This window comes from Gigantopelta aegis, chromosome 3, assembly GCF_016097555.1.
Source record: "Gigantopelta aegis isolate Gae_Host chromosome 3, Gae_host_genome, whole genome shotgun sequence".
In the NCBI taxonomy this organism is placed as follows: domain Eukaryota; kingdom Metazoa; phylum Mollusca; class Gastropoda; order Neomphalida; family Peltospiridae; genus Gigantopelta; species Gigantopelta aegis.
Genome location: NC_054701.1, coordinates 39,335,996 through 39,362,179, shown reverse-complemented (window position 1 = coordinate 39,362,179; position 26,184 = coordinate 39,335,996). Strand labels below are relative to the sequence as shown.

At 35.5% G+C, this 26,184-nt stretch overlaps 1 protein-coding gene across 1 annotated transcript in view; it reads right to left on the bottom strand.

Moving 5' to 3' along the window:
* The window catches only part of LOC121368027 (RING-type E3 ubiquitin-protein ligase PPIL2-like), a 29,147-nt gene extending 5,430 nt beyond the window's left edge, over window positions 1–23,717 (bottom strand). The window contains exons 1-15 of the mRNA XM_041492538.1: window positions 23,586–23,717; window positions 22,234–22,338; window positions 21,488–21,550; window positions 12,873–12,924; window positions 12,133–12,184; window positions 11,496–11,587; window positions 9,632–9,721; window positions 8,698–8,773; window positions 7,832–7,941; window positions 6,511–6,555; window positions 5,869–5,944; window positions 5,019–5,125; window positions 4,325–4,414; window positions 3,402–3,435; window positions 2,337–2,454 (exon numbers count right to left, since the gene is read on the bottom strand). Of these exons, the coding sequence (XP_041348472.1) occupies window positions 2,337–2,454; window positions 3,402–3,435; window positions 4,325–4,414; window positions 5,019–5,125; window positions 5,869–5,944; window positions 6,511–6,555; window positions 7,832–7,941; window positions 8,698–8,773; window positions 9,632–9,721; window positions 11,496–11,587; window positions 12,133–12,184; window positions 12,873–12,924; window positions 21,488–21,550; window positions 22,234–22,338; window positions 23,586–23,617 (1,142 nt within the window). The 5' untranslated portion in view covers window positions 23,618–23,717. The remainder of the gene's footprint in view (window positions 1–2,336; window positions 2,455–3,401; window positions 3,436–4,324; window positions 4,415–5,018; window positions 5,126–5,868; window positions 5,945–6,510; window positions 6,556–7,831; window positions 7,942–8,697; window positions 8,774–9,631; window positions 9,722–11,495; window positions 11,588–12,132; window positions 12,185–12,872; window positions 12,925–21,487; window positions 21,551–22,233; window positions 22,339–23,585) is intronic.
* Window positions 23,718–26,184: the final 2,467 nt, after the last annotated feature.

Sequence of the window (26,184 nt, the reverse complement as noted above, 5' to 3'; positions counted from 1 at the left end):
ATATATATATATATATATTTTTTTTTTTTTTTTTTTTTTTTTTTATATAAATTATATTTAAATTGGTTGGGGTTTCTCCGTTTTATTTGGGGGGCCGGCGTGGTTTTATTTTTAGCCAATTACTTTTAATTCTTGTTTTGTTTTGTTGTGTAATGTATTAGATTGGTTGGGGTTTCTCCGCCTTGCCCCCCGTTTTGTCGGGGGGGGGGGGGGGGGGGCGGCGGGAGGGGTTTTATCTTTAGCTGATTACTTTTAATTTTTGTTGTCTTGTTTTGTTGTGTAATGTATATATGTTGTATGATTGAATGTGTGATTGTTGCTCGGATTATGGGGGGGGAGGCTTATCTGGCAGTAATCCCCTCCCAGTTCCGGAAACTGCACATTATACATGTATATAGTTCGTCTTTTTTAATTTGTTTAATATCTATTTTAAAAATAAAATAAAATAAAATAAAATATAGGTTACTGGCATACTCGCTCATTTAATCTGTCTTATATTTTTTATCATTATTTTAACTATGTTTTAGATTTTTAATTAAACAATTATATAATTCAACAGGGTAGGTAACTGGGTTGGGACACTCTCCTAGTGACCTTCTACTAAAGCTTTAGGTCACTCTACTAGTGACCTTCTACAAATGATTGTCATGACTGGATCGAGCTGCGGTTGGACACGGTGGGGTGGGGTGTGTGGTTGTGGTGCCGGTGGTTGTTTTATGGGGCCATAGGGCATAGGCGGTTTGGTTGTAGGTTTCTGTGAAAGTTCCGGCCCCCCTTCTCGCCCCCTCCCCTTCCTCCTAGTCACACCAAGGCCCGAAATACGACTGGTAATCTTTTTAAATAAATATTAAATTTAATATAACTTTTCTGTGGGCCCGGCTTATCCCCCTACCCTTTCCCTTGCCTCTGGGGACTAATTATTTTTTTTTTTTTTAAATAAATTATAATTTTTGTATTTTTATTTTTAGACTTCCCCATCTAAATTTGCATTAATTTTAAATAATTATATAGGTGTAGAGTAGGGATTTCTGTATTTCTTTTGGGAACGCATTCAAAATTATTAATGTCGACATAATATATTTACTCTTTTTGACCTCCAGTTTAAAATTTCAAAATTTTATTATAGTTAGGTTTTTCCTGCCCCGAGTCAGACCACCGATTATATCGGAGGCCGGACTGGGGATAGGCGTGCTCGAAACCATAGAGGTATGTGAGCACGTTTAAAACATATCTAATCTAATCTATATGACTGCTCAACCTCTAAGATTGGCTGTTGGAACAGTCGGACCAGTCCATTATAAAAGGGTGAAATCATGAAAGGTTTAGAGGTCAGATTAACCTTATTATGAAAAGGAAAAAAAGTTACAAAGTTCAAGTATATATGAATATTTATCCTACATTGTATAACTTACCCATGATATCCATGTGATAACTTAGTGTATTAACCCGGTTAATAATGGTAATGTGTTGCTGTGGATGGGTCATTTGTTTACAAGCCAACAAGACCTGTATACCTGAGTGTAACATTTTCAGAGAGTTAGTTAAAATGTGTGATGTCAAACTAATTTGTGCTAATCGTGATGACATCATATTACCGATGGCGGTGACTTTAGTACTGTGATTTACTAAAAACTGAATGTTATTTTAAAAGTGTTATAGGATAAATAGAATTCGCCACTCGTGTTTTTTTAATATGTAAAATATCAATTTAATATTATGCTGAGTTGGTTATGAAAACACAAGTTATTATACCAGGGAAAAAAACATCCATAGGTTTAACTATAAACCAAGTTTCATTGAATTAGGACTTAAAAGTTTGTGAGAAACTGATCTAAACACGAAACTCTTAATGCAAAAGTTGAAGTGTCATTGCCGCTGTCATTGCCATTGGAAAAGTAATACCTATATCAACAAGAAATCTGAGAGGACAGCTAAAGCAATAAATGTCCTCTTTCGGGCACTACAAATATCCATATCTCCTAAGTTCAAGGGCCATAACTTTGTGAAAAATGTGTTTATCGTCATGAAAGTGATAAATCTATATACAAAATTTCATTTCAATATCTTGAAGCATTGAAACAAAATGTCAGGATTTTTTTTTTTTATATATATCCTAAGTTCAAGTTCTGTAACAAATGGATAAATTGCCATAAAAGTCAAACTTGATTTGTAACAGAACATGTTAAAGCTATACACAAAAAAACACCCGGAAAGCTGTATGGACAGATGGACGGACAGACAAACAGAAGGACAGATATGAAACCTATAGTCCCCTCCTGTTCGACTGGAAGGGGACTAAACATGATGCAATTATTTAAGTACCACTGTGAACATACAATTGTGACTTGTTGGTGTCGGGGCCGCTGTTTGCCATGCTGAGGACACCACGGCCGGTGTGAGTGAGGTTCGGTTTGAAGTGATCCTTGAACGGCCCACCAAAAGCAGAGTCACCACCTAGGAACAAGCAAAAACAAAACAATCTTGTCAGTGGGGAAACACATATACCAAACAAGTTAAACATTGCTTTGTTTAACAACAACACTAGAGCACATTGATTTCAAAATCATTGGCTATTGGAGGACAAACATTTGGTAATTCTGAAATATAGTCTTAGAGAGGAAATTTGGTTAATTTTTCCATTAATAGAAAGGGATATTTCATATGCACCATCCCACAGACAGATAATCATCATCTTTCAGTGTTTTCATATACAATAATTTCAGACCACTGAATATATGAGAAAAAAGAAAGAAAGAAATATTTTATTTAATGACGCGCTCAACACATTTTATTTATGGTTATATGGCATCAAACATATGGTTAAGGACCACACAGATATTGAGAGAGGAAACCCGCTGTCGTCACTTCATGGGCTACTCTTTTTGATTAGCAGCATGGGATCTTTTATATGCACCATCCCACAGACACGGTAGTACATACCACGGCCTTTAACATACCAGTCGTGGTGCACTGGCTGGAACAAGAAATAGCCCAATGGGCCCACCGACGGGGATCGATCCCAGACCGACCGCGCATCGAGCGAGCGCTTTACCACTGGGCTACGTCCCGCCCCTGAATATGTGAGAGTGCCCAATGTAACATTTTTAAACCAAATGTTTAGAGAAATTTTACTTGGCCTAATCTAATAAAACGATGATCTTTACAATCTAAAAAACCCTCAGTTTAATCATTCATGTTCATATATTCGTAATTTATATAAAAACATTTGATTACATACATGTATCCTTTTTTTAATTTGTTTCCAGAAGTTTTCTTGAAAATAATGCAATGTTTATTTTCAGTGTTTGATTCAAATATTTTACTTTTTATCATGATGATATACAAAGATGCCAAATGTTAGAAAGTCGTTAACTTTAGTAATACTGAATATTAATCTTTACCTTTTCCAGTCGCTGTTGGGTCACCACCTTGTATCTGTAAATAAACAAACAAATTAATATGTGTTCAGGAATAGCTTGAAAGAAAACATACATATACATATATCATATCATAATTACAAAAATCTCGCCAATATACCATTTACTCTATTTTGATTGGATACATGTGTATGTCACTTAAAAACTAGAGCCTAACTCACTAAATTCTCGCACCTTTGCGATCTCACAGTGCAATGCTAAAAGACTTGCAAAGAAGACACTTTGTTGTCTAGCAGAGCCTAAGAGAGCTTTGTGAATTAAATCCCTGGTATTTGTGTATATTTAACCAAATAAGTTGTGTTGTTTGTAATTATAAAAATTGTTTGTCATATTTTGTAAATTTATCGATGTAAAACAGTCACAAATTTAGTATAAAATTGCAACGCTACGCGATTTTATACAATTTGTGACTGTTAATTGTTATAGATCAATAAATTCACCAAAATTGACAAACAATTCTTATATAACACAGAACTTCTTATATAAAACAGAATGACATTTAGAATAACTAAAAACAGTGTATTGAGGGTCTACAGTACAATTAACATACTATAGTAAACCTAATTTAAAAACATTTTATACATACATGTATGCTCTATGCAAAATATTTCATTTAAGAAAACCAAAAAGGTTTTAAAAAACACTACGGATTCTCTAACTTTGAGATTGTTACTTTCTTATGTCGTAGGATAGTGATGTTACAGTGATGTAACAGAATCAGCACATGAGGAAATGAAATAATACTCAAAATAAAATTCTTGATTGACCAGTGAAAGATTGTTCCATTGTAGTAGCCTTTGGAACACAGCTTCTTTCTTATGTCGTAGGATAGTGATGTTACAGTGATATAATACAGTCAGTACATGAGGAAATGAAATAATACTCACAATAAAATTCCTGATTGACCGATGAAAGATTGTTCCATTGTAGTAGCCCTTGGAACACAGCTTCATGAAGTTTTCACATGCCTTTGGAATCTGAAATTTTACCGAACAATAATTACATCTGTTAAAACAGTAAACCGTTTTCTGTGCACAATGAATGAAAACAGTAGTTAGTTTCAGGCTTACTTTTCACACTAACTATAAGGTAATGTTTTTCATGAAATGGACTTATCAGTCTACACATACTCTTTAAGGTTTTTAATAAATGGATCTACGGGTTTAAATAAATATGAGCATAAAAATATTAAATTATAAACAAAAGAAATTAAAGCATTATAAAAAGTTAAAACTTTGTTTTGTTTAATGATACCACTAGAGCACATTGATTAATTAATCATCCGACTACTAGATGTCAAACATTTGGTAATTTGGACTCGTAGTCAACAGAGGAAACCCGCTACATTTTTCCTAATGCAGCAAAGGATGTTTTATATGCACTTTCCCACAGACAGGAAAGTACATATCACGGACTTTGTCCAGTTTTTGTGCACTAGTTGGAATGAAAAATAATAATAATTAGTTGAACGGATCCACAGCGGTGGTTCGATCCTGCGACGCAAGCACCTCAAGCAAGCACTCCACCGACTGAGCTAAATCCCCACTGTAAATCATTATGAAGTGTACTCAAAGCACTGACCATATCACAATGCAATTCCAGGTTGAGAGGGCCTTTACTGGTCATCATCCTCACATAGCCTTTCTTCTTCACGCGTTCGTACCGCAGCAAATCCTCATCAATCAGAGCTACAAACAACAATATATATTGTGTATTTAGTCATTTGTCTGCAAACTACAGCAGTGTCAAAATAACATACTACAGAATATATATTTTTAAAAAGAACAGCACTTGTAATTAATTTTACTAACACACAGAGCTTTCAGTCAGTCTCTTAAAAAAATAAAAGGAGTCTTGTGTTATTGACAAAAGTACCCGACCATTTTTCCTTTTTTTTGTCAAGACTGTCTCGCAAAGGAATGGAATATTTGTTAACGACACTTCAGCATATTGCCAATTAAGGTTATTTGGTGCTATTTTGACACTTGGTTTAGAGTAAGAGAGAAAAGTTTCTTCTGCCAAACAAGTTATTCCTACTGAACAAAGGGTCTTTATACATGTAGGCATTTTCCCATACTTACCACGGCCATTGATGTACCAGTTGTGGTGGATGCTATGTGAAAAAACACCGGATCCATCAAGGACAATTGATCCTGCAACCCATCGCACCTCAGACGAGTGCTCCATATTTGGCTCCAATTCAGACAGCTGTTTCTTGCTAATGCTATCAATACTGGTTTTTACACTAAGCATTAAACTGAAAGACCAGTTTGCTAACATATAGTGAATGGCTGAATGTAGGTCCAAGCTATGTTTCGCCCCATATATTGGAATGCTATAATCTAAATAAATCTTTTGACTTTATTGAAATTAAAAAATTACAAAAATTTCTTTTTAAAAAGGCAATAAAGGAGAATTGTGGACTGCTCACCAGCTACTTGCTGTGTCTGTCGATCCATGGCTGTTGAGGTGAAGGAGGCTGCCACCATACCCGTGGAATATGTAGCCTAAAACACAACAGGTGACAACAGGTAAACACTAGATGACAACAAGTAAACACTAGATGACAACAGGTAAACACTAAATGTAAACACTAGATGTCAACTGGTAAACACTAGATGACAACAGGTAAACACTAGACAACAGATGAAAACTAGATGACAACAGGTAAAAACAAAACGACAATAGATAAATCATAGATTACAACAGGTAAAAACTAGATCACAACAGGTAAAACGTAGATCACAATAGATAAATGTTAGATTACAACACAAGTGAACATATTACATAGCAATTTCAAACAAGAAGAAACTGTAAGAAATATTTTTTGCAAACTTCTCATAACAGTGCACTGTAAGCACTTAGAAATAAATAAATATGGATCACTTCAGGGCCATCCACTGCACAATGCTTCAATAAAACCTGACATCAATTACATATTAGATGCCATGTATAATCTAACATTTACGATAACCCAAACTATCAAAAATGCCATTAACCAGACGACTGCTAAGCTATGAAAAATATGAATATAATATACTATTATGTCGCTGCTAATGAAAAAAAAACTTACTGCATTGAATTTGTCAAGCTTCCTCTTTTCAGTCTCTTGTGGGTCCTGTAAATTTTTTAAAAGATATATTTTAGAAACTTAAATAAGAATAGAGAAAAGGAAAGAATTTTTTATTTACTAGCACGCTAGCCACTGGATTAGAGTGATAGCATGTACTGACTAACAAGATAGTATATATTATCCCATAACCTACCTATAATATCCATGTCACTGGATTAGAGTGATAGCATGTACTGACTAACAAGATAGTATATATTATCCCATAACCTACCTATAATATCCATGTCATAAACCCATTTTATATTTTGATGTATTAAACTAGTTTTTAAAAATGTTGCTGTCAATGGATCATTTGTTTACCAGTCAACAAGACCTACATATATATATATATATATATACCTGAGGACACCGTTTTAATAAGATTTAGTTAAGGTGTGTGACATCAAACTATTTGTACCAATCAAGATGACGTCTAATATGATGAAGAAGACCTTGTGATTTACAAAATATCAAATTAAGATGTTATTTCAGAAATATTACGTAAAATATCAACCTCATCTAGTTAATCATTATTTGTCTTGGCAGAGCCTCGGGGTTTATATTTTCCATTAAAAACAACAACTTGTGATAAAACCTCTATTTATCATAGCATGAACCACTGGTTTTAACAGGGGAAAAGACACTGGGTCCACCCAAAGTTGATAGATCCTACGACTAATCACACCTCAAGCTTGTGCTCTTGTACTGAGCTAAACCCCACCTCCACAACATGAGGCTATTGATTAAGCATATTATCGGTTTACTATTACACCAAAGTTACTGGTTCTTAACACAAATATCTGATTACAGTTCAAAACTAAAACCTGAAATGCATCATTCAAAAAAAATCCTATGCCATTGTTAAATAAGTAATTTTTTTAGGATTTTTAGATCAAACCAAATCCACTTTATCAAACTTATTTTAAAAAGTTGAACATGATAAAGCTATACACAAAATTTCAGCTCAATATCTTGAGGCATTTTGGAAAAAAGTCTGCAAAACTATATGTAGAACAGACAGACAGACAGTTGGACTGGCAAGGACAGACAGACAGAAGGACAGTTGGACCGGCAATGGATTAATAACCAGTGGTAGTGAGGTACATAATATGCCTGTCAGAAGTAGTTCACAGTGACCTAGTTATGGTATGCAACAAACCGCCATCCCAAGCTGTACTTGCATGCAAGGTTTGATGATCCTCTATGAATTGATAAGAAAGATATGATCCAGAAACTGGCATATAAAAGTGACCCCCCTAATAAAAACAATGGTCTGACTCACCAAGATGGTTGACGGTTTGTAGTCTCTCTCCAGTTCATCGAGAGCTTCTTTTGTTACGCTGTTAATCGTCTTCAGGTGAAATCGCGGATCCTTCTTTGCCTCTTCCTCCTCTACCAATACAAACACCACTCAGTTCAATGATATGTTTAGGAAGGTGCATACTCGTGAATAATTTGACTGGATTCTAACATACCCTATCCTATCGCATTCATTTAATGTAAGGCACAAAACCCAGTCTAGTCAGCAACTGAGATCACCTCTGAACATACCTCAACATACTGTCATAATACATATTTTTCTACAAGTATATGTAATGCAAGTTTATAACAAGTACATGACTGTATCAATACCAGGCTTGTACAAGCAAATTTTTAAAGTGTTTCTTGTAAATAAATCCAGTTAGGCTAAAGTTTTGGAATAAAAAAATATTTCTATTTTTAATGGAAATTTGCAAAACCACAGGTCATTATATAAATACACATGTAAGCAGCAATTAAAAAAATATTTTAAAAATTGGATTAAGGCTATATCCTACATCATTGTGCCATGTTCATTATTGCAACCTAAGAAAATCCTCTAATTGTTTTAAGGTTAAATCAATTATAACAAGAATGTGGCTCAGTCTTTTGTAATATTTAAAATTTTATCCCTTAAGTGTCCAAGATACAGGGTGTACATATTTTTAAATTGTCTTAAACAATTACACTTTTAAATTAGTTTCTTTGAACAATAAATGTACATGTATGTACAGTTAATGTAAATATATTTCTTTATTTACTACATTAAACTAAATTTTGTATCACTAGTTTCATTAAAAACTGAAGACTAGTCTTTGTTCAAGTATTAAACAGTGAATTTTAAGATACCTTCATCCAAAACCTTCAAGTTGTTTTTAATATGGTAGAAGTTAGCAAGATTAAACTTTTCCAGCTCTGTAGGATCCTGTAAAAGAAAAAAAACAACTATATCTGCTACAAAGCACTATAATATGTATATGTATGTGTATATATATATATATATATATATATATATATATATATATATATATATATATATATATATACACACACATACACATACACATACATTGTACACATACACACACACACACACACACACACACACACACACACATACATACATATATATATATATATACATGTACAATCAAAACAGTAGTATGTTAAAAACATTTTGTATTAAAATTGTCAATGTTACATTTTTCAACAAAACAAAATCTGTATTATGCAGTTTTATCTGAAAGTGATTTTTGATTAAATTTATGTAGTACCATTATGAAACCACCATTATACAACTTTGATATAGCACCTTTAATAAACATCACGTAAACAGGATTCTGAGAGTACTGCTAAAGCAATACATGTCTCTATTACCAGGTCCAACAAATGTTTGTATCTTCCAAAGAGCCATAACTCTATTGCCATGAAAATCAAACATGATAAAGCTATACAAAACAATCCAGCTCAATATCTTGAGGCATTGTGGAAAAGAGTCTGGAAAACTATATGTAGAACAGATGGACGGACGGACAAACAGACAAAGGACAGAGATGAAATCTAATGTTCCCTTCTGTTGGACCGGCAGGGCACTAATAACCACTAGCAGTGAGAGTTAGCTCTCAAAGTTAATCTTTTGGGGGGTTTTCTCCATTTCATCCAGTGGTACAGTCTTGTAAAGTAAACATCACAGAAATCATGGGGCTCAATAAAAAAAGATTGGTAGTCATGGGACTCTTTAAATAGCTCAAATACCCAGTGAACAAATAATGCAGTGTGCTACCTGAATAGTGATGACATCTTTCCTCGTGAACGGTTCATCTGTGATCAGATCTTTTAAGTTGTTGGTCTTCAGATTCAACCTTTCTACAGCCTAACAAAATCAAAAAAATAAATCAATAATAATAATAATAATAATAATTGTGCAGTAATTAGCATTTCAAAGAATAAATGTAACACTAATTCACAATCTTCTTTATTTTCTGTGCAAGTTGCCTTTCTCTTCTCTTGTGTGGGTTTTTTTTTAATTTCCACATTTGGTTCATTTCAAAAAGTGTTTTATAAGTTTCATGTCAGTGTTCATTAACTAAAATCATGGTAAATACAACATTAACACTAAAATGGTGGGTTAGGTTACAGTTAATAACAATTGTTTGATGATGTAAGAACTATATACATATATATTAATTTAATTGTTTTTCAAATGGTGCATGCATGTCCAAAAAATACAATATACATGTATACATTAAACAAATTGAAGCATTACAATCAAGATAGTAAATGTAAATCTATTACATATACTTTGTACTAAAAACTCAAACCATCAAAATTAATTAACAGACTACTTGATGTGTATACCTTTAACTTTCCCATAACACTAAATAATGACAGTGATGTGGGCTAAACTAATGAAGTTTACTTTTTTAAAAGTTACAGTGTCTGGTTACCATATAATAATATCATGCACAAATATGAAATACAAGTTCAACTGCACTTTTAAGACATTTGTGTGTGTTCGCTATGAACGAAGAATGTCAAAAGTATACGCTTGATCCGTCGCCTGTGCGGCCATTGCTCAGCAAACCACAAACGACAGCCTGTTGTCAATTTCAGTTAACAGGTGTGTTTGCGGATTTGAAATTGTAGGGTTTGTCTCAAAAAATGAAATGAGAATTCTTGCGCTGTACAAAGAATGTTCAGTTGAGGATACGTACTATTCTTTCGTTAAAACCAGTTTTGATCTTAACAATGTACTATCAACAATCGTACCTTCCTATTTAAGAATTAATATTTTATAAAGTGTTAGTAGAACTTTCAAAGTTTAGTTCGTATAACACATTGATCATGTATATATTTTTAATAAAATATACTAAAGTAGAAAATGACCGTTTTCACTTTTTAATTTTACGTGTGGTAAAATCGACAAATTCAAATAAATATTATTTCGTTTGGAAAGGGTAAAGTTAGTTTGTTTTGTTTAACGACATCAGTGTTAGAGCATATTGATTTAATAATCATCTGCTTTTGGATGTCAAACGTTTGGTAATTTTGACATATAATCTAAGAGAGGAAACGGGCACATGTGCAGGGGGGAGGGTATTGGGGGTCGAAACCCTTCCCTGACAAGATAAAAAAAAAAATTAAATATATTTTCTGGGGGAACATGGCCCCATACCACCCTCTTCCTAAACCCCTAGAGCGTTACGTAATTATTAACACCCCCTTACATGTAACGCGTATGCCAACCGCTGGTCACTGTCAAAATTTTAAGGCAAATCCCCCACCGACCCCTGGAAAAGTATTGTACCATACCTCTATGGATATAAATATATTTTGGAGGTATGAGACGACCCCTTAATCAAACAGTTAAATTTGTTCAAAATCATGTGAGCAGTTCAGCGCCTGCGCAAATCACATAAATTCCCAGTTCTACTGGTGTCCCACTAATTGAAGAAAAACAAGCTGGCCATTGGGTTTGCAGCTGACCTAGATAATGTAGATAAGCGAGCATTGCGAAACTATAGTGATGTGGTGGGCCTTTTATGTACCAAACAGAACTGGATCATCTATTCTAAATGCTTAAATAATAAAAATATTCCAGACACTGCAGCTTTAATAATACCTAGACTAAATTTTTCATAACTTACTTCTAGAGCGTAAACGTTGCCAGACTGTCTGATTGCCACGATGTTGGAGTTTTCATTGAACACCTTGTAGGTCACTGGACAGTGGTATTTCCCTTAAAATATAAAATTAATTCAGGTTCTTAATATCCATAAATTGTCTTTTTAAAGTCTTTTAACTTGTACTGAGCTGCAAGAGCTGTTTCAGAACCTACATTGTATTACATGGGGGAGGTAACCCATCAATCACAAAACACAATTTAAATTAAACCAAGTAATATGCATAGAGAAAAAACAACAACTGAGCACTGTAGACTACAAGTACATTAAAAAACAAGAAAATACACACTGACACATCTGTATTTAAAACACTACGCAGGTATGTATTATGCATATAGTACCTTTCAATACACTCACTTGGATAAATAAAAAATACATTCAACGTATTATTGCAATTATATTCAAATTTAATCATTATACATTTTCTTTGTTATAATACATATTGTATCCATGTATGAATGAATGAATGCTTAACGACACTCCAGCACGAAAAATACATCAGCTATTGGGTGTCAAACTATGGTAAATGCAAACATTAAGTGATGATCAACATCAATATTATACATGTATGAAAAAACAAACATGTTTTCTATTTAGTTACCGTCTGAGTTTTTGTGGAATGTTAACTTGATAAGGTCCTTAGCACTCATTTTCTGGAAAGAAAAAAGTACATTGTAAGGAAGTAATGCAATGTAAAATATGCTCCAATAGTATACATACCTACAAGTTACTGTATAAATAGTTTGAAACAATTTAAAATGGCTAATAATAATCATCGTCTGTAAATAAGAATATTGAAACCCTGTAAAACATATTCAGTAAATTAATAATAATATTTCAATATCTGACCCATGGTAGTAGGGGTGCATAGTAGGTGGTTACAAGTGCCTCTTAACAATGCCAGAAGTAACTACTGAACACTCCCTGAAGTGGTCAGACTAAGCCCACAGGTAAAAGCTGATGGGGAATGGCAGGTGTGTGGCACAGATAGCCACAAGAGACAAGCACCTGTCGCGGTTGGAGAGACAAGGACTGGAGGTGGACAGCAAAAGAAGTTGAAAGATAGGAGGAGTTGCCAGATCGGGAAGAAATGAGATGGAATTCAAAGAAGCGAAAGGAAAGGGGGCAGTGGGGAAAAAAAAAAATAATAATAATAAAAAAAAAAAAAAAAAAAAATAAAAAAAAATAATAATAATAAATAATAATAATAATAATAATAATAATAATAAATAATAATAATAATAATAATAATAATAATAATAATATTTCAATGTGAAAATCAGAAATCTATTTGCTGATAAAACACAATCAACAATGTCAGTTGATTTACCAAGGTCTTACCTCTCCAGTGGCTGGATTAAGTCCATACTTTTTTAAGAAAGGAACAATATTCCTAAAAAAATAAAAAATAAACAAAATTAAATTATCTGCAACTTCAACGTATCACTCATCAGAGGTTGTAACACAAATGAGAATACACAGTATTTGAAATCTTTATTTGTATTCTTAATTACAGGGTACATGTAAAATTAAAATATACAAATGTAAGTACTTCAAGAGGGTAATATCAAAGTCTTTGATATGTGCCATCCTTTGTGTGGGGAAAATCCATTATGACATGAAGTCAGTTCACATGACTTTTAACAAGGTACATGTACATGAAGAGTTCAGACGCAAAACGCTATATAAACCATTTTCTTTCTTTTTTTAGTTAAAGCCATTATTGTATGTCAGTAAGGGCTAATCGTAGGCCCGCTGATTTGCCGCAAAACGCGATTGATCCTTATGAAAGTGTATTGGGTAAATCCTGGGTTTTTTCATCAAAACGTGATATACGCCAATTAAAAAAGTAATTTTTACTGAAAATGAAAAATGGATATATCGCATTTTGTGCCTAAACTCTTCACATGTAACCAACTGTTCGGTTACATAACCAGTGAATTACTAATCATAACAAACAATGTACTTGTACAGACTTTATGTACTATGATGGCATGTCAAAAGTATTCTAAACAAATTGATTTTGCTTGAGGAAATAAAAAAAAGAATATTTTTCAATCTGACTGCAGTCATTTTGTTTTGTACTTGCAAAAATCATGTCAGACACTTTTAACTTTAATAGTATTCAAGTCCGAGTCTCCTATAATAAAATTAAAAGAAAGAAAAAAAGAAACAAAATTACATAAAGGGGCACTCAACAAATTGAAATTAGAAGTACATTGTGCATGCATGTACCGTACATGTAATTATTAATTTGGTTGTTTGGGGTTTTTTTTAAGTCTTGCATTTTTTAAAATGAAAGTGAATAAACTGATAGAAAAATATAGGAATAAGAGTTATGTGTATTGTGTTTCCAGGTTTTGCAGTTCCCAAATGTAATTTTCTTCTTAATATTTTATTAATGAACCTAATTCACCCCGAAATCGTGCACTGCTTTCACATACTTGTACTAATATTTGAGTTACATAAACCACATGTATTTCCAGAAGGCAGCCAAGCAAGAGATGTACAGGACCGCTGGATTATTAAATTAATGACCAATCAGTTGTTGATGTTTGAGACTGGACAGACTGACCGGTGCTGCACCGTAATCAACTGTTATGAATTATTATCAGCTATATTTATTATAGATGTGATTGGAGTCAACTCAAAGAGGTCTGTTGATGATTCATGAAGTTTTAATGAACCCCTGTATCTCAAATAACATTGATTTTTATGAATGCTTCCCAGTCTGTGTGAAACGGACACCTCAAGGTGTATGCAAATTGGAATCTTAAGGCAAGTGCTTGAATAATATATAAGGGTTTGATGAACCATAATTAAATTTATTATTTAGAAGGAAGAAAGCCAATGTTTTATTTAACGAATCACTCAACACATTTTATTTACGGTTATATGCCGTTGGACATATGGTTAAGGACCACACAGATATTGAGAGAGGAAACCCGCTGTCGCCACTTCATGGGCTACTCTTTTTGATTAGCAGCAAGGGATCTTTTATATGCACCATCCCACAGACAGGGTAGTACATACCATGGCCTTTGATATACCATTTGTGATTTAGAAGGAAGGAAGTAAATGTTTTATTTAATGATGCACTCAACACATTTTATTTACGGTTATATGCCATTGGATATATGGTTAAGGACCACACAGACATTGAGAGAGGAAACCCGCTGTCTCTACTTCATGGACTACTCTTTTCAATTAGCAGCAAGGGATCTTTTATATGCACCATCCCATAGACAGGATAGCACGGCCTTTGACACTGGCTGAAATTTATTTATAATTATTTAGTGACTGACGGATGGCCACAACTGGAGGGACAAGGACTGGGATGTTGGATGTTGCAAAAGAAGTTAACAAATCTATAGAAGTACAATGTAGGTGTCACATAGGGAAGAAACAAGATAGAAGTTTCAAAAAAAAAGAAGGAAAGAGTGCTGTGGACAAAAAAAGAAGAAGAAAAAAGCCCAAGCAGATCTGTTGTCATATTTTGTCAATACATATATTATGATTTATGGTTTAAATAAATAATTGATTTTGTGGGTGGTGGGTATCCAAACAAAGTTAAAGTTTGTTTTGTTTCACGACAATCACTAGAGCACATTATTTAATTAATCATCAGCTATTGGATGTCAAACATTTGGTAATTCTGACTCGTAGTCATCAGAGGAAACTTGCAACATTTTTCCATTAGCAACAAGGGATCTTTTATATGCACTTTCCCACAGACAGAAAAACATATACCACAGCCTTTTACAAGTTGCGGTGCACTGGTTAGTTGAATGGATCCACAGAGGTGGTTCGATCCTGCGATGCAAGCACCTCAGGCAAGCACTCAACTGACTGAGCTAAATCCTGCCCCATTATCCAAACAAACTGTCAAAATGTGATCAGTTCTAGAACGGCTGGAAGCTAGATGATCTGGTGGCCTGACAAGACAGGTTGCTACTTAACAGAGGTAGCCACTGGAGCAGGTTGTTTCATTCCTGAGTAGGACTCATGAAAAGTTTCTTTGACACATGTGAATCTTGTCAAATGAAGCAAAGAAACGATATCAGCTAATCAAGGCAAGATGGTCATATTCTCTCATAATGGGCTAGTCAAGTGTAAATTTTCATTTAGATTACAGGCCCGGCAATCAAGAATGAAATCAAATCCTAAGTCCACTCTTCCGAGTCTTCATTAGTGGATGGAGGGGATCTGGCTCAGTCGGTAGAGTGCTCGCCTGAAGTGCTTGTGTCGAACGATGTCAAAGGACTGAATTTAAATCCGTGGACCCATGTTCCAATATGGGGTTTTCCCGTCCCCATCTGTGCACCACTAATGTAGTGGTATATCTAAGGCTGTGGTATGTGTTGTCCTGTCAGTGGTAAAGTGTATACTATATAAAAGATCCTTTGCTACCACCCGGTAATGAAACAAATGTAGCAAGTTTCCTTTCTAAGACTATACATGTATGTCAGAAGTATGAAATGTTTGAAATCCAATAGCCCATGATTAGTAAATCAATATGCTCTGGCCCAGGTAGCTACATGAACATTGTAGTTGATGCCCTGGATGTCATGCTTGAACTTTCAGTGGATATACACATACACACAAGTACTTTATAAGCACAAAGATGAGTTACATTAACACCATCATTTCAACATGTACAAGGGTGGATCTAGATTTCCCAGATGATGTAACGAGACTCTTTGAAACAATTTAAACTCTTAAATTCTGGAGATCATCCAGGTCGATTGAAAACTACATGCATTCCAGTCTTTATCATGAAAGATACAAAAACTTTAAAATGTAAACACAGAGTAGACTTTGTGATGAAAAAGGATGAGGGAAATGATTAATTACTCTCCTAACACTGATTGTGGGAAAGCTAGGAAGGAAATGTTTTATTTAACGATGCACTCAACACATTTTATTTACTGTTATATGGCATCAGACATATGGTTAAGGACCACACAGGTATTGAGAGAGGAAACCCACTGCCGTCACTTCATGGGCTACTCTTTTCGATTAGCAGCAAGGGATATTTTATATATATACCATCCCACAGACCGGATAGGACATACCATGGCCTTTGTTACACCAGTTGTGGAGCACTGACTGGAATGGGAAATAGCCCAATGACCCACCGACGGGGATCAATCCTAGACCGACCGTGCATCAAGCCAGCACTTTACCACTGGGCTACGTCCCGCCCCTCATTAGTGGATGGAGAGGATCTAGCTCAGTCGGTAGAGTGCTCGCCTGAAGTGCTTGTGTCGAACGATGTCGAAGGATTGAATTTAAATCAGTGGACCCATGTTCCAATATGGGGTTTTCCCATCCCCATTTGTGCACCACTACTGGAGTGGTATATCTAAGGCTGTAGTATGTGCTGTCCTGTCAGCGGTAAAGTGTATACTATATAAAAGATCCCTTGCTACTACACGGTAATTGAAAAATGTAGCAAGTTTCCTCTCTAAAACTATGTCAGAAGTATGAAATGTTTGAAATCCAATAGCCCATGATTAGTAAATCAATATGCTCTGGCCCAGGTAGCTACATGTACATTGTAGTTGAATGCCCTGGATGTCATGCTTCAACCTTCAGTGGATATATACACAGGTACTTTATAAGCACAAAGATGAGTTACATTAACACCATCATTTCAACATGTACAAGGGTGGATCTAGATTTCCCGGATGATGTAACGAGACTCTTTGAAACAATTTAAACTCTTGAATTCTGGAGATCATCCAGGTCGATTGAAAACTACATGCATCCCAGTGTTTATGAAAGATACAAAAACTTTAAAATTTAAACACAAAGTAGACAATTGTTATGAAAAAGGATGAGAGGAATGACTGATTTCTCTCCTAACACTGATTGTGGGGAGCCATTTAAGATATTACCATATTGGGCATCAATAATTTGTACTTTTTAAAAATTCACATGCTAAGAAGAGCTAAAAATTACTATATTTATATGAGTGATAGGGAGCCAGAGAGATAGTTTTCCTTAAATAGTGAGGTCTGGTGAGTCTAAAATGTCAAAACTTAATGAAAATAGAACCAGGAAAAAAATGTAGATCAATACATCCATAAATATGGCTATATTTATATGACACATCTAGAAATGTGATATTTCTCATTAATTAATCATTATCCATACCTGTGACATCACACTATTGTTTTACATGTACATGTAGGTGTAAATTATTTTTCAAGAATTAACACCTGCTAAACAATGCAATTTGAACTTTTTATACATTCAGGCAAGGGATTCGAACCCACTACTGACAGAATCTTTTAACTGTAAACAAGCACAATGCTTTGTCCCATGAGGCCAGACATCTGCATCATCAAATAAATATGTAATTTAAGCCTTTTAAACCTGATACTAGTGATAGTAATGTATTCTGGTGGAACACAGCAAAGATTGTCGGAAACTAAATCGGAAATAAGAGATTACACGTTTAGCATGTGCATCATATTTAATGTCAGCCATCCACTATTGAGGATTTCTTGACTGAATCGGTCAGATTATGTCCGAAAGGATCCTATCGTTTTGAGTTATTAGTTTTGTAAATATTCTTTGCATTTTAACCAATATTTTCATTAAAAAAGATAAAATAGAAGTTAATTTAGCAATTACATAATTTGTTTGAATGAATAATGGATGAAGTTGAAGAATGCACTCGAGAAGTGTAGATTCATGAAAAATAATTAATTAGACCCTGCAGGGCTCGTGAATTTTGTTTACAAACCTACACCCCCTCATACATGTACATTCTCCATCACAAGGTGTAAAAAATATGTTTACAAGTGTTATGAAATCCTATTTATTTTTGTGGCTTTTTTTGTCTACCATTTACCAGCTACATGTAAATGTCAGATGAGTGAATCAACAAGAAAACGTCCGAACAACTGGTCCCAAAATGTCAATAGATTTGTTATATGGGTTTATGACCTGACATACAGTGAAACTGAACTACATGAACATGTAACTTACAAGTACAGTATGAATGATTGATGTCGTCTAGACACAGAATGTAACCAAAGAGTAATCATGCATGATTGAAAACCACACACCGATTTTCTTTCGGGAACCTTTACAAAATAATTTTCCCTTTGCATAGATCTGCACAAATGTTTTTTTTTTTTAACTGGAGATTTTTATTGACAATAATAAAATGATCCTAAACCAACATAATTCTAAACACAGATAGCATGCTGTCAGTGGTGGAACATCAATGGCTTTTCTTTTATTTTCCCGCTTCTCTGGATCTTTGTCTGTCTGTCTGTGTCTCTCTCTCCTCCCTCTCTGTTGTGTGTCTCTGACTCTCTCTCTCTCGCCCCCCTCTTTCTCTCCCCCCCCTCTTTCTCTCCCCCCCTCTTTCTCTCCCCCCCCCCCCGTCTCTCTCTCTAAACTATTATTATTGTTATTATTCTGTCTGCCATGTTTTGTAAAATTACTGCTTGTAAAATGCATGGAGAGACCTCATAATAGTCCATGTTGGTTCATCGCCAATGTATAAATATTAATAAATATTGTTTTAAAAACAAAATGGCTTTACCATTATTTTGGCCAGGCTGCCAATATTGCCTTGCTGGTGGCTAGTTACATGTATTGGTGTTCACTATCAACATTATTAACCAAAATGTGAAGTTTGCTTTGTTTAACCACACATAAAACATTTGTAGTCTTTAGAGGAAAACTGCTATATTGTTCCATTATTAGCAAGGCATCTTTTATATGCACTTTCCCAAAGACAGGATAACACATACCATGACCTTTGTTATCAGTCCTGTGGCACAGGTTGGGATGGAGAAACACAGTGGATCTGCCAAGGAGAATCTATCCTATGAAGCAGCACCTCAAGTGAACTAAATCCAACCAAGCTGTATTAATGTTACTATTAACCAATGTTGGTGCGACAGAGAATTTTGTTTCTGACCATTCTGACAAAAATAAGTCAGGGCTTCTAGATTATGATAGCCCCACTCCCATGGCTAGTGATATTAAATGTTGGGCTAGTAAATAACTAGTCACTATGCTTGATGGCTAGTGAAAAAAGTTGTCAAATGCTGCATTTAAGTCTATTTTGTAAATACGAATATTCTGCACTATCCCCACCACCCTCAAATCTAAGGATTTTTAAGCTCTATCTCCTTCCTAAATTAGTAAAATGGTATTTACTTGAAGGGACAGACTCTAGTTTTTAAACACTACAGCATATGTTTCACTATTAGAGCCGTTTATGATCACTGAAATCAAACATTACATGTACTTATATTTTATTATTTAGATTATCCATTTCCATAGAACTGAAGTGTTTCTGGTAATCCTGGTGTTTGCATTATCACAATTTGCATTTTTAAAAATGCAGGTGCGTCTGAGAAGTAGTGGTTTATTGATTCGAGTTCTAGCCTATTTTTAAGGATATTTCCTGTTTTAATGTCACACTCTTCTTTCACTCAATTGTAACTTTATCCTTATGAGTTACAGGTTTGTAAATGAACTAAACTTAGTGTCCATTTTTACAGGTTAAAACTAGGGTGTGTGCCTTTTAAGTAAGCTGTATTCTCGCTGGTCCATTTAAGCGGGGCGGCCCACCCCGCTATTGCATTTTACCACCCTCCTTTCACGTTCTCTGCCCTCCTTTATTTTTCTGCGCCCTCTTTATTTTCCAGCACCATACTATATTTTCCAGCACCTATCTCCGCTATTTCCCAATGCACACTTTTTTCCACATATAAAAAACAACAACGATCAGTCTGCACACTGGACATCAAAGGAAACAAGCCGCGTTGTGTATGAAAAAGCAATTGTCGAAACATTTACGACAGTTACCATAACGTAATTTAACAGTATTTTTAACAGCCTCTATTTTGTCCCATACCTGTATCCATTTGTATGTTTAATGCACACAATAAATTTTTTATTTTATTTGAGCAATGAAATTTCAGAAAACATTTAATTTTTTTACGGATTCGGCAATCTCCGATTGAAAACCCCCCACTTATTTGGCGCCAAATTTGTCACATGATCAGAGTGGTCATTCTGTCTTTTGTTTCCACTAACTATCATCTCATATTTTGTCCTCAATTGCAGATATAATTGGTTTTTGTAACTGATGATTTTTACTTTCTGTCATTTCTGTCAGCAGTTCTTTATAAAATATTGTAAACTTTTCATTATGGGGGATATCACCCCTTATAAAAACAACGGAAGTGGTAGTGTTTATCATTAAAATCATTTATCTTGGGTGCCAAATAATATATACACCGCCTTTACAAAAACGAAACTAGCTTTTTATCAGCTGGCGATAATATTTTATCACAGCGATCGATTCATTCTATGAAGATGGAAATAACAAAAAATATATCCGACATTAGGGGATCATTTAACAAGCATTTTTATTGTTTTTCGTATATTTTGAAATCTTTATTAACACAATATTAAAACTTTGATTGGTTCAGCAAAACTGGAACTGCCCGTAAATGTCAGACCGATAACATCTTCAGTTCAATTAAAAGACGAGTCTACTTGTATTTCGTATAAATGTTTTTGTAAGCAAAATAAGGAGTATGTCTTTCCACAAAGTCTACCAACACACAACAATATGATAACCAAGCTACACTCCCACCCCCCTTTTTTTTTTTTTGCTTTTCATTTTTTGGGGGGGTTTTAAGGGTGTGGTGCCACGCGGCCACCCTCCTTTAATTTTCATCCAACGAGAACACTAGTACGGCTAGTGAATTTTTAATCATGACTGGCAATTTTTTTAATTACTGATCTCATGACTAGTGGATTTATATAACAATTCTAGAAGTTCTGCAAGTGCTGGACTGACATACAGATCATTACTATCTGGGAAAGGCATAGACAGGATTTTTTTTTCCACATATAAACCAATTAAATTAAAATAAAGTTATACAGATAATAAAGAAATTAAAAAAACTTACATCAAGTCAAAAATAACACCATCCTTCATACACAGGGGATGTTCAAATGGCTGCATTGAAAGACTATATTTAAGAAAAAGAAAAACAATGTATTTATTAATAATAATACTGTACTTAGCACAACAATAATAGTAATTAAATGTATGTTAGTATTACTGTCTTAGTATACATATAATTTACATCAGCTAATTTTTCATATTATTTAACATTTAGAATTGTGTAGAAATCTCTGAAACTTGCATAAACAAAATGTACCATGCAAGTGTTAAATGAGCTGTGACACTAAAAAGGTTTGTGTCTTGATTTTCCGTTGTGTGATTTTGCTTTTGAAATTGAACTCGACCCAAAATGTTATAGAATCACTTCAAGTTAACTGCTCACTAGATTACGGCCTGGGATTCTTTATGTACATTTTGTATAGGACTTCACAGCAAGCTTGTTATAAAATGCAAGTTATCTTTTCTCTGCCTGCAAGATGACGTCACTTTGATGACCTTACCATGCAATTCATGTGCTAGGCCAACAAGAATCACTACAGAGAACTTGCTACATAAACACATATCTGCATTAAGAAAATGTATAAGTTACCGGATATATATATATATATATATATATATATATATATATATAATGGAAGCATATATATCTGTTTCAACTATTTTGATTTTTCCCTCGCATACCACATATACATTTGTACATGTATGGAATGTCATCCAAGTTTTACAAAGATGTTCAAACTAACTAACCTGCAGGAGTGAAATGGTAGGCGACGAAACCGAGCATTTTGTCCAGTGTTTTGAGTTCCTTTATAGCCACCCCACTCATTTTTCCATTCTGTTGTTGTCAGGTATCTGAAAGAACACAAACCAGTATGTTATACATAGTACACAATGCATACATGTCCATGTATAGGCAAGACAGCACATACCAAAAATATTTATTAAATTTATAGCAAGACTGTAGACTGAACAATTACAGTTAATTATTTTGTGTGACAATCAATTATGGATTTTTATAATTATTGATCATCACATTGATGATAGATCATCAACTTTTTATTAGATTTAATCAATCATTGAAAGATATCACTAGCTACAGGTCAAGGACAAAACATCCAAATAAGTTGCGGTTTGTATTAATTCTCATGACCGGCCTCGGTGGCGTCGTGGTTAGGCCATCGGTCTACAGGCTGGTAGGTAATGGGTTCGGATCCCAGTCGAGGCATGGGATTTTTAATCCAGATACCGACTCCAAACCCCGAGTGAGTGCTCCGCAAGGCTCAATGGGTAGGTGTAAACCACTTGCACTGACCAGTGATCCATAACTGGTTCAACAAAGGCCATGGTTTGTGCTATCCTGTCTGATGCCATATAACCATAAATAAAATGTGTTGAGTGCATCGTTAAATAAAACATTTCTTTCTTTCTTTCTTTTGTTCTCATTAAAAAATCCAGATAATGAATAGGTATCATTTTGTATTTAAAATGAATTATTTGTAGCATGTAGGGTTTATCCTAGTTGACAAAGTGGGGCCAAGACAATCTCACCACTGGTCTATCTCACCCGTCCCATGCGACTTCACCACGGGCAAGATAGCCGTAATTTGCATTTATTGTTGAGCAAAGTCACTGTCCATTATGCATGTATGTTAGTAATGTAAACATTTGAAATGGCCACAATCCCATCTAATTACATGCATAATGTACGGCGACTTAACCCAACACTAAATTTAAGGCTATCTCACCCGTGGCAAAATCACCTGGACGAGACAGACCGGTGGCAAGAGGATTAGGTGCATGATTTTAACTTCTAATAATTCAAACCGATTGATAAGCAATAAACTTTCAACTGATTCTCAACAATATATGTGGCCATCTCATAACTTTTGAGTTATTATGAATTTGATATTAAGTAACCGTGTCAGATTCTCTTTAAATTTAACATGTTCGGAAATAGGTGGCATTCGAATTTATGTAATGTAATGGCACCAAACTTATAAACTGTAACAAATAGTCCACATAATAGACTTAATAGTCATAATTACTCTCAACGTGACTCTTTAAATATACATTTTCCTGTTTTGTACTGATATACTTACAATTTATCTTTCTGGTGCTGCTTTTTGCCCATACTGAAAGGAAACTTTTTCTGTAAAAAAAATATTCTAAACAAATAAACTCTTCCACACTCCGGAAGCGTAATGAATAACTTTGACAGTCTATGGATCTTCTTCGGGCGAACTACATCAGTAACTTGAGTAGGCGCTAAAGTTTACAACCCCACCCCCTACCCCTCCCAATCACACCCTCATTTTCCCTCACCACCATATACATTTGTCTGTCGCCCCATAACATGACTCAAGTTAAAATCCTGGTTACATTAGTGGTTTAATGTCACCACTTTGCGACTGTATGTCAAAAATTACCAAATGTTTGTCATCCAATAGCGGAAGATTGATAAATTATCAATGTGCTCTAGTGGTGTGTGCATGTATCACATCGTATGTATTTATGTATGTATGTATGTGTGTGTCTCTGTGTGCGTGCGTGTGTGTGTGTGTGTGTGTGTGTGTGTGTGTGTGTGTGTGTGTGTGTGTGTGTGTGTGTGTGTGTTTTGTAGAATTACCATATGTTTGACATCCATTAGAGCACATGTATAGAGCGTTATATGCAAATGGTCGTAAACAAGTCTTTAGCGGTCTTTAGTGATCTTATATTGGTCTTCATTGATCGCCGATCACTTTTTCGTCATTTTCGTCGCAAGACTGTTGCAGGTGTTGCACCAAAAACCTTCTTGCGACCAAATTGGTCGCCAAACGGTCGCCAAGATTTTTCATAGGTTGGGGATTAGTTGCCGATCAGTAGACGATCAGTCCCAGACCGGTCCCAGATTAGTCGCAAAGTGATTTCTTGGTGGCGGAGGGGGGTATTTTGATCACAGACCAGTCAGCGATCAGTTGGGGACCATGGAAGACTGATCGCCACCGGCCTCCCCTAAACCCAAATACATTGTACTTGCTGCTGGTGGACTACTTGGGCACTTCGTGACACTGAAAAGGAGGACGCCTTCAAAACGACAAGACCAACAAAACTCCCGGGACAACATCACGGCGCCTTACCTACCGGTGTATATACACAAACTGTTTGAGTCTCCCCTGGGTTGTCATGCCACACCCAGCATCAAATAGGTCTGATTAACGAGCTACTCTCGACTCACTAAATTCAAAAACTATGTTAGCTCTTGATCTTTCTTTTTTGACCGACCGCTCAAAATTGCGCCAAATTTCCTTGATCAAAACTGCGCACCTTTTCTCTTTGGCATTTGTTTGCTCCTTCAAAATTCCATAGCACCACTACCCACCACCCCCTCCCCCGCCTGTTACCGACCACGGTCGGGCTGCTGGTGCTCCCTTGCACCTGCCAGTGCAGGCGGTCCCTCCTCTTTCCTATCCCCACCTTTCCTGTCCTGGACAGAAGAGCCGGCTCTTGTGCCCAGAACAGGCGAGCGCTACAACAGCTTGCTCTGAATGTGCACGTAAAGCCCTATGACCTGACCTGACCTGCTTGCGACCGCTCGCAGATCAAGTGATATCACCATATAAATATATGTGCTGAGAGGTCTGCGATCATTCATTTGCCACCGGCCTCGGTGGAGCAGTGGTTAAGCCACCGAACTACAGGCTGGTAGATACATGGTTCGCAGCCCGGTACCGGCTCCAACCCAGAGCGAGTTCTTTATGGCTCAGTGGGTAGGTGTAAGGCCACTACAGCCTCTTCTCTCTCACTAACCACTAACAAACTAACAACTAACCCACTATCCTGGACAGACAGCCCAGATAGCTGAAGTGTGTGCCCAGGACAGCGTGCTTGAACCTTAATTGGAAATAAGCACGAAAATAAGTTGAAATAAATGAATTCATTTGCTGATCGCCGACCAAGAGACAAGATCAAGAGAACAAACCAGCCAGAGTACAAATACTATAGCCATTTCAAAATGGTTGGCGATCGATCGGCAACTGATCTGCAATCGAACTCCGATCACTCGCCTACCAGTCGCAAACCAGTCCCCAACCAGTCGCAAACCAGTCGCCAAACAATCTTCCCTGGTTTTACAAAGACTGATACTATTTATTTATTTTTTTTGGGGGGGGGGGGGGGGGGGGGGGGGGGGTGAGGGGCAAGTTTTTTTGCTTTTGGTCGCAAGACGTTTGCCGATATATGGAGGTGGGTGTTCTTAAGTGGTCGTAAAATGGTCTTTAGCTATGTGTTACTGGGGCTTTATTATGTACTATCATGTCTGAAGGAAAGTGCATCATTTATAAAAGATACCTTGTCGGTAATGAAAAAAATGTAGCGGGTTACCGTATGTTTGACATTCAATAATCAATGTGCTCCAGTGGTGTCGTTAAACAAAACAGATTTTAACGTTCAGTTTCCTTAAACAATAGGATAAACCAGTCTGTATAGTCTGTTATTTTTAGGAACAAATTTAAAGTATAACTTTCAACTAGAATATTTACGGTACGTTGTTGTCAGAAGACCGTGCACCTTTAAATGTCTACAATCTATTCAATATGACTTCGTATGCTAAAAGCAAGGCTGCAGATTTTGGTCCTGAAATAGCGCGTAACAGTCTTCGAAACACTAATGCAATTACAGCTTCCAACATGCAATTTTCCCCAGATGTAACAAATCTGT